The 12,485-nt window shown below is 44.1% G+C and overlaps 2 protein-coding genes across 5 annotated transcripts in view; one reads left to right on the top strand and one right to left on the bottom strand.

The window, feature by feature from the left end:
• DDX24 (DEAD-box helicase 24) overlaps nucleotides 1-3,465 on the bottom strand; it is a 39,269-nt gene extending 35,804 nt beyond the window's left edge. The window contains exon 1 of the mRNA XM_072116285.1: nucleotides 3,336-3,465. The gene's annotated coding sequence lies outside the window, so the exon portion shown is untranslated. The remainder of the gene's footprint in view (nucleotides 1-3,335) is intronic.
• PPP4R4 (protein phosphatase 4 regulatory subunit 4) overlaps nucleotides 3,073-12,485 on the top strand; it is an 82,934-nt gene continuing 73,521 nt past the window's right edge. For 3 of the 4 annotated variants that reach the window (XM_072116281.1, XM_072116280.1, XM_072116279.1), the window contains exons 1-2: nucleotides 3,359-3,492; nucleotides 4,153-4,226. In XM_072116281.1, the coding sequence (XP_071972382.1) occupies nucleotides 3,412-3,492; nucleotides 4,153-4,226 (155 nt within the window). In that variant the 5' untranslated portion in view covers nucleotides 3,359-3,411. Of the gene's footprint in view, nucleotides 3,214-3,358; nucleotides 3,493-4,152; nucleotides 4,227-12,485 lie in introns of those variants that run through there. The other variant, XM_072116282.1, reaches the window with a different exon arrangement.

Here is a 12,485-nt window from a genome sequence, read left to right as displayed (position 1 = left end):
AGCTCCGTACAATGAAGTGTGAAAAAGTTGCTAGCGCCAGAAGAATGCAAAATTCCCCAAAAATTTATACAGGAGGTTTTTATTTTTGTAAATGTATGAAAACATTATAAAACCTATACAAATTTGGTATCCCCGTAATCGTACCGACCCAAAGAATAAAGTAGACATGTCATGCCAATGAAAGCTGTAAAATCCGAGCCAACAAAACAACACAACAAAAAGGTGCATAATTCTAAGCGGTGGAGAAAGCCAGGCACTGCTCATCACGTATGTAGAATTGTGGAAATATACTAGACCTGCATGTGTTATGTAAATAGCTGTCCGGACATATGTATGGACCTGGGACATGTATGTAGCGGTGTGGACACATACTAATGGTGTGACATATAAGAGAGACAGTGGACATATTAGATGTGTGTGGAAATATGTATGTAAAATGTGTACATGTGACATATGTAACGTAGCAATGTGAACATATTGTTGGCATGTAGTAATCTGGACATGTGACACCTATGTAACAGTGTGGATAAATACAAAGCATGTAGCTGCATGGACATATATGTAGCAGAGTGGACATATGCTAGACATGTAGCAGAGTGGACAAATACCGTATGTAGTAGTGTGAATGTAAGTACATGTGACATGTATATAGCAGAGTATACAAACACCAGGCATGTATCAGTGTGGATATGTTACATGTATGTAGCAGTCTGGATGTGTGACATGTATGTAGACATGTGGGCAAGTTACATGTATGTAGCAGTCTGGATGTATGATGTGTATGTAGCAGTGTGGGCATTAATGTTCGGTTGCACCTTGAATATTATGGGTGCTAGGTAGGATTAGGGTTCCCACCCCAAATACTTAAAAAATGAAAGAATAATCCAAGCGCTCCTTTGGAATATATAATGCCAAGTGAATAGTTTATTTACAAGTAAGCGGTCATATTCAAATTAGTGACGTTTCGGCCAAACATAGGCCTTTGTCAAACAGAGATCGTAGTAGGGAGAAAGTGTAGCTGGCACTGCATGGGCTCAGGGAATAGTGTGTTACATGTATGTAGTAGTCTGGATGTGTGACGTGTATGTAGCAGTGTGAGCATGTTACATGTATGTAGTAGTCTGGACGTATGACGTGTATCTAGCAGTGTGAGCATGTTACATGTATGTAGTAGTCCGGACATGTATGTAGCAGTGTAGGCATGTTACATGTATGTAGTAGTCTGGACGTGTGACGTGTATCTAGCAGTGTGAGCATGTTATATGTATGTAGTAGTCCGGACGTGTATGTAGCAGTGTAAGCATGTTACATGTATGTAGTAGTCTGGACCTGTGATGTGTATCTAGCAGTGTGAGCATGTTACATGTATGTAGTAGTCTGGAGATGTGACATTTATTTAGCAGTGTGGACATGTTACAAGTATTTAGTAGTCTAGAAGTGTGACACGTGTGACCTGTTTGTAGCAGTGTGGACATGTAACATGTATGTAGTAGTCTGGACGTGTGACATGTATGTAGCAGTGTGGGTATGTTACAAATAAGTAGTAGTCTGGACTTGTGACATGTATGAAGCAGTGTGGGCATGTTACATGTTACAAGATGTAGTCTGGAGGTGTGTAGGCATGTTACATGTATGTACATGTCACACTGATACAAGTTAGTAGTAGTGGTGGATGTGTGACATGTATGTAGCGGAGAGGCCATGTTACATGTAAGTAGCAGTCTGGTCATGTGACATGTATGTAGCAGTGTAGGAATGTTACATGTAAGTAGCAGTCTGGTCATGTGACATGTATGTAGCAGTGTAGGAATGTTACATGTATGTAGTAGTCTGGACTTGTGACATGTATGAAGCAATGTGGGCATGTTACATGTTACAAGATGTAGTAGTCTGGAGGTGTGTAGGCATGTTACATGTATGTACATGTCACACTGATACAAGTTAGTAGTAGTGGTGGATGTGTGACATGTAGCAGTGTAGGCATGTTACATGTAAGTAGCAGTCTGGTCATGTGACATGTATGAAGCAGTGTAAGCATGTTACATGTATGTAGTAGTCTGGAGGTGTGACATGTATGTAGCAGTGTAGGCATGTTACATGTATGTAGCAGTGTAGGCAGGTTACATGTAAGTAGCAGTCTGGTCATGTGACATGTATGTAGCAGTGTAGGAATGTTACATGTATGTAGTAGTTTGGACGTGTGACATATATGTGATGAAGTGTGTATGTGATAGAAGTGTGGGCATGTTATAAGTATCTAGTAGTCTGTCTGGACTTGTGACAGGTATGTAGCAGTGTGGGCATATTACAAGTATGTAGTGGTCTGAACGTGTGACATGTATGTAGCTGTGTAGGCATGTTGCATATATGTAGCACTCAGGACGTGTGTCATGTATGTAGCATTGTAGGTATGTTACATGCATGGAGCAGTCTGGACGTGTGACATTTATGTAGCAGTGTAGGCATGTTACATGCATGTAGTAGTCTGGACGTGTAACATGTATGTAGCAGTGTAGGCATTTTACATGCATGTAGATGTCTGGACGTGTGACATGTATGTAGCAGTGTAGGCATGTTACATGCATGTAGATGTCTGGACGTGTGACATGTATGTAGCAGTGTAGGCACGTTACATGCATGTAGATGTCTGGACGTGTGACATGTATGTAGCAGTGTAGGCATGTTACATGCATGTAGATGTCTGGACGTGTGACATGTATGTAGCAGTGTAGGCATGTTTCATGTATGTAGATGTCTGGACGTGTGACATGTATGTAGCAGTGTAGGCATGTTACATGTATGTAGATGTCTGGACGTGTGACATGTATGTAGCAGTGTAGGTATGTTTCATGTATGTAGAGGTCTGGACGTGTGACAGGTATGTAGCAGTGTAGGCATGTTTCATGTATGTAGAGGTCTGGACGTGTGACATGTATGTAGCAGTGTAGGCATGTCACATGTATGTACATGGCACACGTCCACACTGATACAAGTTTGTAGAAGTGTGGTAGTGGTGTGTACTTGTAACATGTATGTAACAGGTCCGGGAGGTGACGTAAGCAGTGCTCGGTTACTATGGAGACCGGGCGCCGCACACCCGCAGCAGGCCGCCTCCCGCACAGCAGGACATCACCCGGTGGCGGCGGGACGTTGTGACACTATGAGCCGGGGCTCCCCTGTTAATAGCCGCTCCTCTCCACACCCTCCGGCCAGGTAAATCCGTGCTCCGGAGTCCCGGTGCTTAGTGTACCCCTCATTACTGCCCCCGCGGTTGTCCCCCCCCGCCCGGGCCCCGGTGCAGACTCCTCCCCGGTCCTCCCCCGCCGCCCCCGCACCTCGGATCTCCGCCATGTGAAGAGCTCCCGGTGCAGGGAGGATGCGGGCTGCAGCGGCTGCCTGATCTCCCCCAGGATGGAGCTCAGTCTCTTCGGATACATCGAGGACCTGCAGGAGCTGGCCATCATAGAGCGGCCGGTGCGCCGCAGCCTCAAGGTACGTACAGCTGTCATGTCAGTGCTCTGTGACGTCATCGGGGAGCCCACCTGTTACATCACCAGTGCAGGGACCTTGTATTACCAGATGATCACCACAAAAATGGGGGGATGGAGTTATTGGGGGGCTGTAGTATTGTAGACCTCACAATCCTTCCCTGCATTATAGACACGGGGTGAGGGGAGGGGAGCACTTATTAGGAACCTCCATACATTCAGTACACAGTCACTGCCGCTCCTCCAATCAGTGCAGGTGACTTGTGATGTCATCATCCTCTGACATCATCATGGTATTCCCTCATCTGCATGGTGGATAATGGGTAGGATCTGTATTTATTGGGCTGCTACACCCCTGCAGTGTTCTGAAGGACAGACATTTCTCCTGTGTCTGTAACCATTCACATCCTGCTTATCATCCATAACCTTATATCATACATATAGGTTCAGTAACTGCAGGAATGCTATGATGTCATTGTCATGATGACATCACCCCACTGTATAATAGAGCAGCAGCATCATTATTACCCCAGTCTATATCTGTATAATAATCTCCTGTAAAGTATATAAGTGACCCCAAGCGCAGTGTTATATATGTGGGTATAGGTGGGGTGAGGAATGGGGTGGACGCCAGTCACTGACTTCTTGTCCATTATAATTACAGACTCCTGAAGAAATTGAAAGGTTGACAGTAGATGAGGAGCTGAATGACATTGAGAGGGCAGTTTACCTGCTCAGGTAGGTGGCCCCCACCACAGTGTGTTATATAAAAACTGAAAACGCTCATGGTAGTCACCATATGCTAGTTCTGCACCATGTCTCCCAGCACTAGTGGTGTCTGTACCTTGCTACTACCTGGTCTTACTTGTAGCCATTCCCTGGCTGGTGTCTGTGCACTCTATGTAGCATGTTTTCACCTGTAGCCTATTCTACCCTCCTTCCAGCTCCACCAGTGTCTGTACCTTCTCCCTACCACTCAGCACCTGTGCCTTCCCTTCTACCTGCCCCATCCACAGTGTCCGTTCCTGAACCCCCGCCACCCCTCTGTATGTATCTCCTTCCCACCAGCCTCCACAGTTCTGTACATGCTTCACTACACAACTTTATATTATGATGTTCTGTAAGACCTCACATTTATTAAACCACCTGCACCAGTTTTTTGTTTGACTGTTTGCACATGTATTTATAAAGTTTTGCGTCGGATGTAGTAGAGCTGCGACACTTTATAAATGTGCAATGAAAAGAACGTGCATAGTCAGACGAAAAACTGATGCAGGGGCAAAATTCTGTACTGAAAGGTGCGTTCCTATCGACTGTGCAACACATTTATCATGCAGCGTCCGACAGAATTGTATCCCGCACCCTATGTTAATGGTGCGGGGGGAACCAGATTCATGGAGAACGTGCGCCACAATTCATGAATGTGGCGCCCTCTGCACAGGCAAACTATACATAGTGCAGTTTACACTGTTTTAGATAAATGTGAGCCAGTGGGGCAGATTTATCAAGCTGTCTGAAAGTCAGAATATTTCTAGTTGCTCATGGCAACCAATCACAGCTCAGCTTTCATTTTACCAGTGCTCATGAATATTTTAAAGGGGAGCTGTGATTGGTTGCCATGCTATTCTGATTTTCAGACAGATTGATAAATCTGCCCCGTTGTGTCTCCATGGTTCAGACTATAAAAAAACCCAATCTCTAGTGTCACTCAACTGTAAAACATGGAGTAAAAAATGACTACTTGACCAGAGGTAACAAGACAACCACGAATTGTTTCAGTACATTTCATGTGGTTTTTTTACTTCACCTTCATTGTGGAAGCAAAACTCCTTTCAGTTTCATTGCCATCAGAGAATCTTCAAGGATAATGGAAACTAGATATGATACCACTAGTTATAGGATATGGTAAGGATCTCATCATGCAGATACCTCCCCCCTACAGCCATGTCAGAGCTTTCCCCTCCGAGCCTGTGAGAATTTCTCCTTGATACATGTCATTGTCACATACAGGTAGGGCTGTGACTGCCATTATAAGAGAGCGGGTGAGTGACATTGTGTGGTTACATAACCAGCACATGTTCTGCAGGCCCTGCTGGCTATTATTAGTCCCTAGCATTGACTCTAAAGGGTCCCATTGTGCCGGAGGTGTGCCTCTAATGCCCTCTTAATCATCTGGATGGCCGCTGCGATCAGCTCTGGTAGCGGCAGCCGCCCGGTCTTGTGCTCAAGTGTTAAGTACTTGAATCTTCTGTTGCATGGAAACCACAATCATCTTACAATTTTCAAGGCGATGTATATAAATGCTTATTAGTAGAACCTCCTTCAGATTCTGACAGGCTGTCTTGTGCGGGGCCCCGTGTGTGATGTAGAGAGCGACGGTGTATATTTAGGAAAAGGTCTTTTGGACTTATGTTTACTAAGATGGAGAGATGTATCCCTTTATAGAAGTAGCCACCATCATGTTATTTATCAGGTTGTTTACAAGCACAGGTGTGTATTGTACTGTTCTGTGACAGCTGAGGTGTGTATTGTACTGTTATGTGACAGCTGAGGTGTGTATTGTAATGTTCAGTGACAGCTGAGGTGTGTATTGTACTGTTCTGTGACAGCTGTGGTGTGTATTGTAATGTTCTGTGACAGCTGAGGTGTATATTGTAATGTTCTGTGACAGCTGAGGTGTGTATTGTAATGTTCTGTGACAGCTGAGGTGTGTATTATGATGTTCTGCGACAGCTGAGGTGTGTATTCTAATGTTCTGTGACAGCTGAGGTGTGTATTCTAATGTTCTGTGACAGCTGAGGTGTATATTGTAATGTTCTGTGACAGCTGAGGTGTGTATTATGATGTTCTGCGACAGCTGAGGTGTGTATTATGATGTTCTGTGACAGCTGAGGTGTGTATTATGATGTTCTGCAGTATGTGAGGTGTGTATTATGATGTTCTGCAGTAGGTGAGGTGTGTATCATGGTGTTCTGCGACAGCTGAGGTGTGTATTCTAATGTTCTGTGACAGCTGAGGTGTGTATTGTAATGTTCTGTGACAGCTGAGGTGTGTATTGTAATGTTCTGTGACAGCTGAGGTGTGTATTGTAATGTTCTGTGACAGCTGAGGTGTGTATTGTAATGTTCTGTGACAGCTGAGGTGTGTATTGTAATGTTCTGTGACAGCTGAGGTGTGTATTGTAATGTTCTGTGACAGCTGAGGTGTGTATTGTATTGTTCTGTGACAGCTGAGGTGTGTATTCTAATGTTCTGTGACAGCTGAGGTGTGTATTCTAATGTTCTGTGACAGCTGAGGTGTGTATTGTAATGTTCTGTGACAGCTGAGGTGTGTATTGTAATGTTCTGTGACAGCTGAGGTGTGTATTGTAATGTTCTGTGACAGCTGAGGTGTTTATTATGATGTTCTGGGACAGCTGAGGTGTGTATTCTAATGTTCTGTGACAGCTGAGGTGTGTATTGTAATGTTCTGTGACAGCTGAGGTGTGTATTGTAATGTTCTGTGACAGCTGAGGTGTGTATTATGATGTTCTGCGACAGCTGAGGTGTGTATTATGATGATCTGCGACAGCTGAGGTGTGTATTATGATGTTCTGCAGTATGTGAGGTGTATTATGATGTTCTGCGGTAGGTGAGGTGTGTATTATGATGTTCTGCGACAGCTGAGGTGTGTATTCTAATGTTCTGTGACAACTGAGGTGTGTATTGTAACGTTCTGTGACAGCTGAGGTGTGTATTGTAATGTTCTGTGACAGCTGAGGTGTGTATTATGATGTTCTGCGACAGCTGAGGTGTGTATTGTAATGTTCTGTGGCAGCTGAGGTGTGTATTATGATGTTCTGCGACAACTGAGGTGTGTATTATGATGTTTTGCAGAAAGTGAGGTGTGTATTATGATGTTCTGTGACAGCTGAGGTGTGTATTATGATGTTTTGCAGAAAGTGAGGTGTGTATTGTAATGTTCTGTGACAGCTGAGGTGTGTATTATGATGTTCTGCGACAGCTGAGGTGTGTATTATGATGTTCTGCGACAGCTGAGGTGTGTATTATGATGTTCTGCAGTAGGTGAGGTGTGTATTATGATGTTCTGGGACAGCTGAGGTGTGTATTATGATGTTCTGCGACAGCTGAGGTGTGTATTATGATGTTCTGCGACAGCTGAGGTGTGTATTATGATGTTCTGCGACAGCTGAGGTGTGTATTATGATGTTCTGCGACAGCTGAGGTGTGTATTATGATGTTCTGCAGTATGTGAGGTGTGTATTATGATGTTCTGCAGTAGGTGAGGTGTGTATTATGATGTTCTGCAGTAGGTGAGGTGTGTATTATGATGTTCTGCAGTAGCTGTGGTGTGTATTATGATGTTCTGCGACAGCTGAGGAGTGCATTAGAGCAGTGATTTTCAACCTTTTTTGAGCCACGGCACACTTTTTATACTTAGAAAATCCTTGTGCACACCACCAACCAAAATAGCACAAAATGACACTAAAACAGTCATATTATACATATAGTTAATGATATAGATTCTAAATTTATTTTACTCACTCATTGTGAAACCTGGGCCTGTTTCGATAAACACAAAAGGGATATCCTGGCAGGAATGGTGGAAAGACACACACGAAGCTCTTCCCCAACAGTTTCTCCCTGATTTTAGTATATGGTGCTGATTATTATGTGGCTCATATACTGCAAAATAAAGGGGTACAATGAGAAGTACTATGGACATGAGGCCAGAGTACAAGTGCCAGCTCATATACTCAGCATATGAGCTGGTACTTGTAGTACTCCAGCCTCATGACTATAGTATTTCTCATTTTACATTTCTCTGGGAAACAAAACACAGGGGGCACCATAGTTTGGGGAACTTTCCCCGCGGCACACCCCACCATGTGTCGCGGCACACTAGTTGAAAATCACTGCATTAGATAACACTCTCCATAGATACCTTTTCAAAGAAAATATTTAAAATCCACCTCCTGCCGTAGCAGAGCCTGGTGTGATTTCTGTTTGTCCTCTTGCTTTATACTGCAGCTCTGCTCTTTGAGGACACAAGTGTAAGTGTAGGGGTGGAGCTGGAGATCAGCTTTCAGGTTAGTTTATGACTGTCTGCGAATCATCATTTTATGGTGTCAGCTCTCCCCTCATCATTACAGGGAAGAATGCTGATTCCCTCATTAATGGCCATTGTGTGGCTGTCAAGTGACAGTCTCCAGCGCTGAATAATGCGCCAGCCCACAACTTCTAATCACATCTTATTGTTCCAGGTTGAATGACTTGTTCCTCTGCAGAATCTCTGCTCCAGATCTATCGTCATACTTCAGACCTCTGCAACAATGTCACCTACACATTATGGGGGCACATGCACCTTCATGGAATTATGCCCTGTATTTTATTACACTCTGTTGCCTTAAAGGAGTGTTCTCGTTTCACCAAATAAATGTTAATCTTTATATAATAAAAAGTTATATAACTTTCCAATAAACTTTCTGTACCAGTTTTCTAGATCTCGGCTTGCTCTCCCCATGCACACAAACGTATATGGCATATGCCAGCCATACAAAAAGCAGCGACATGCGTCCACAATAGAAGTGCATTGTTCACGGCTCGGTATGTTGAGCACACGTGTGTCACCGTATTATGCTGACGGTGGAAAATAGATGGTTTATGCTCTATCTTTCGGTGGAAATACAGCACGGCTGTGCGGCTCGCTGTGGATAGGGGAGGGCTGAGCAGCACTCCATCTCTCCTTCTCCAGCCCAGGGCCCGGGTGTAGCATACATTTGTGTGTATGAGGCCTAATAATCAGCTCTGATTAACCTTTGTGATATAATGAGCTGTGCACCTGTGTGACCATGGACAGGTTTCTATCCACTAGAAGCTTTCTACAGAATGACAGCAAGCAGAGATCTAGAAAGCAGAGATCTAGAAAGCAGAGAGGAAAGTACAAAAAATACATGGGAAAAGTGTTAACATTTATTTGCGGAAATGGGAACACCCCTTTAAGTTACTTATATCTCCTCCTGGAAAATCCGGATGACCAACAATATGGGCACCCTTAGGCCAGCAGCACACGTGGCGTTTTGAACCCGTTTTTGGGCCGTTTTTAAGCAGTCCGTTAAAAAATGCATGAGTTTTTCACCCGCTTTAATTAAGATAATTGGAAAAACGTCTCAAAAACGGGTTCAAAATGCCACGTGTTCCATCGGCCTTAGGGTGGTGCCACACATGGCGTTTTGAACCCGTTTTGACCCGCGTTTTGCTTAAAAATGGGCCAAAAACAGATTCCAAATGGGTTCAAAATGCCATATGTGACATCACCCTTTCAATGAAGATAATTGGTCAAACCTGTCAAAAACAGATGCGTTTTCAAAAACTGCATGCGTTTTTTGACGGGCTGCTTAAAAACGGGCCAAAAATGCCACGTGTGCCATCACCCTCAGGCTGGTGCCACACGCACCGCTTTGTCTACGTTTGAAAACGCAGACAAATCCGCGCCCACCAAAACACCGGCGGCTCATTCCAGACCGCAGGTGTTTCCATAGAAACGCCAATGCGATCTGGCCGCGGCCAGCCGTGCATGTGGCACCAGCCTAAGAATTTTATTTTGGAACGCCATTAGCCTCTTCAGAGGTGTCATTAAAGAGTTGTCTGACTATTAGAAGCAAATCTGAAGAAGGGCTGGAGGGGAAGTTTAAAAAAAAAAATAAAGCTTTACTTACCTCCTCCGGTGTCCTGCAGTGTCCGTCAGAGCCGGAATATTGGGTGACCTCCACTATGGCTTCCACAGGGAGCCATATTGGTGGGAGTGGGGTCCCTGCATGTTGTGTCTCTCCTTCTGCATTGAGTTGTCAGCTGGATCACATCTTGGTCAGTGTGCGTCCTGCTGTCAGAGTGGAACGTGCCCGTTACTGGGGAGACACTTCTGTGTACACACACAGTGACCATCGCTCCTTACTCCAGGCCCCATTGTTCCACACATAATAAGTCAGCTATCCTTAGTGACTAGGCCGCAGCCTCAGTAATCACCCAGGATTCCATCTATTGTCCCTGTGTCCTCATGTGCCGCTGTTTGTACACAGTGTTTATACTGCCAGACTGTGGGAATGACAACACGAGTGACTTACATACTGATCTTTGTTACACATAAAGGGGTTAATACTTCATGTTAGCAAATGTATTTGTGCAGAAATCCAACAGGGTCACAGTGCTGGCACCTCCAGGGTTGTCATTTCCCCCATGTAATTCCTTGGCCTAAGGCCGCGGTCACACGTACTGCTAGGTGTTCGTTCATACCACGATGCTAGCACGCAGGGGGCGGTCCTTGGCCCGAACGCACATGCGTATCCAGAGAAACGCATGCGGTCGGCTTATCAATGGCATGCGTTTCCCTGGAAAAAAAATGGATGGTTTCTTCTGAAAACAGCACCACACTAGTCCACAGGTTGTGTACAGTATTACACCCTAGCCCAGTGATGGCAAACCTTTTAGAGGCCGAGTGCCCAAACTACAACAAAGACCCGCTTATTTATCGCAAAGTGCCAACACAGAAATGTAATTTGTGATTTATACTCCCTTCTCTGTCACAGTTTTCATTGATACCAGCACCTGAGGACACCAATAAAGCAGAAAATAGTCCCAGGTTGAGCTTTCACTTTAAAATAGCTCTGTGCACAGCAAGTCCTGGGCTGTCTGGGACTGCAGGAAGATACCTGGAGTCATCTCTGGTGATGGCCTGAGTGCCCACAGAAAGGGCTCCGAGTGCCACCTCTGGCACCAGTGCCATAGGTTAGCCATCACTGCCCTAGCCCTATTAACATTCTGGACCTGAGATATGAGTAAGGAATATTTTTTCCTAGCAGAATCCACACAAAAAGCTAATAATACTGTTTTTTATTGAAATAAAAAGATGAAATACAAATTCTAGTTAACTGAGCTAAAACACATGAAAGATACGAGTCCATTGGCAAAAATGGCAGTAGTATGTAATATGTAATGGTATGCAGGATGATACATGGACGACTAAAAACTGAACATGGAGCCTATATATACTAGTTACAGATCTTTTGTATCATCTCTGATATATGTGATATAATTTGTAATGTTTAGTCTCACAGATCATACGCTATAAAATCCTTGTCACTAGACTTTTTCGTTGTGCTGGGGATCTTTAGTATTTAATGAGAGGCATGAACATTAGAGCCTATACGTAAGCAGCAGTCTGGGCGCCTGATAACACCGAGTGGTAGCTTCTGTTCTTCATACATACAATGGAAAGTGAGGGTCCAGCTCAGAAGATCCTTTCACTCATGTCTGCCACTTGGGTTTGATGCTCATAATTAGCATAATTGCGGTTTTGGGGCCTGTGGTGGGCAGAAATGTCTTGCTCCGCAGATCAGACGCTCAACCTGAATATTGCAGCCTGGCTTGTAGCTTCACTTACAATAGATTCCACCAGTAAAAAAAAACTACTGATGCCTGTAATTGGACAGGACTTCACAAAGAAGCTAGTAATTACTTGACTTTCTAGATTCAATTTCAACACAGCCTCATAGTATTCTTATGCAAAGCTCCAAACCCTTTCCAGAATGTATCAGAGCATACCTCACCTTTCTAGATCTGTAGTCTGCTTTCAGCTGGGAGGTGGAGACCTAGCTGCTGTGACTCATAGGGGGACATTTACTCCTGGTGTACAAGCCCTGAAGCCCGGAAAAGTATCACAATACCTATATAATACTATTCACAAAAAGAAAAAAATTTGAATCTGAAATGTTTATTAAAACTTTGTTTTTTGCATCAAAAAATCATAACATTTTAACTTTTCCACCGAAGGAGTTAGTTGAGGGCTTTTTTGGGGATTTTCAAGGTGCACCTTCAGGTGGCCACATCCAAACCCATGTGTGCCTAATAGGCAGGGACATAATTGAGACAGACCTACTATATACAACCACTGATAATAGGTGTTACAGCGGGAAGCTAACCTGTGCTCCTGTGATTGCGC

This window comes from Engystomops pustulosus, chromosome 7, assembly GCF_040894005.1.
Source record: "Engystomops pustulosus chromosome 7, aEngPut4.maternal, whole genome shotgun sequence".
NCBI classification, from domain to species: Eukaryota; Metazoa; Chordata; class Amphibia; order Anura; family Leptodactylidae; genus Engystomops; species Engystomops pustulosus.
This window is presented reverse-complemented; position numbering and strand designations above follow the sequence as displayed.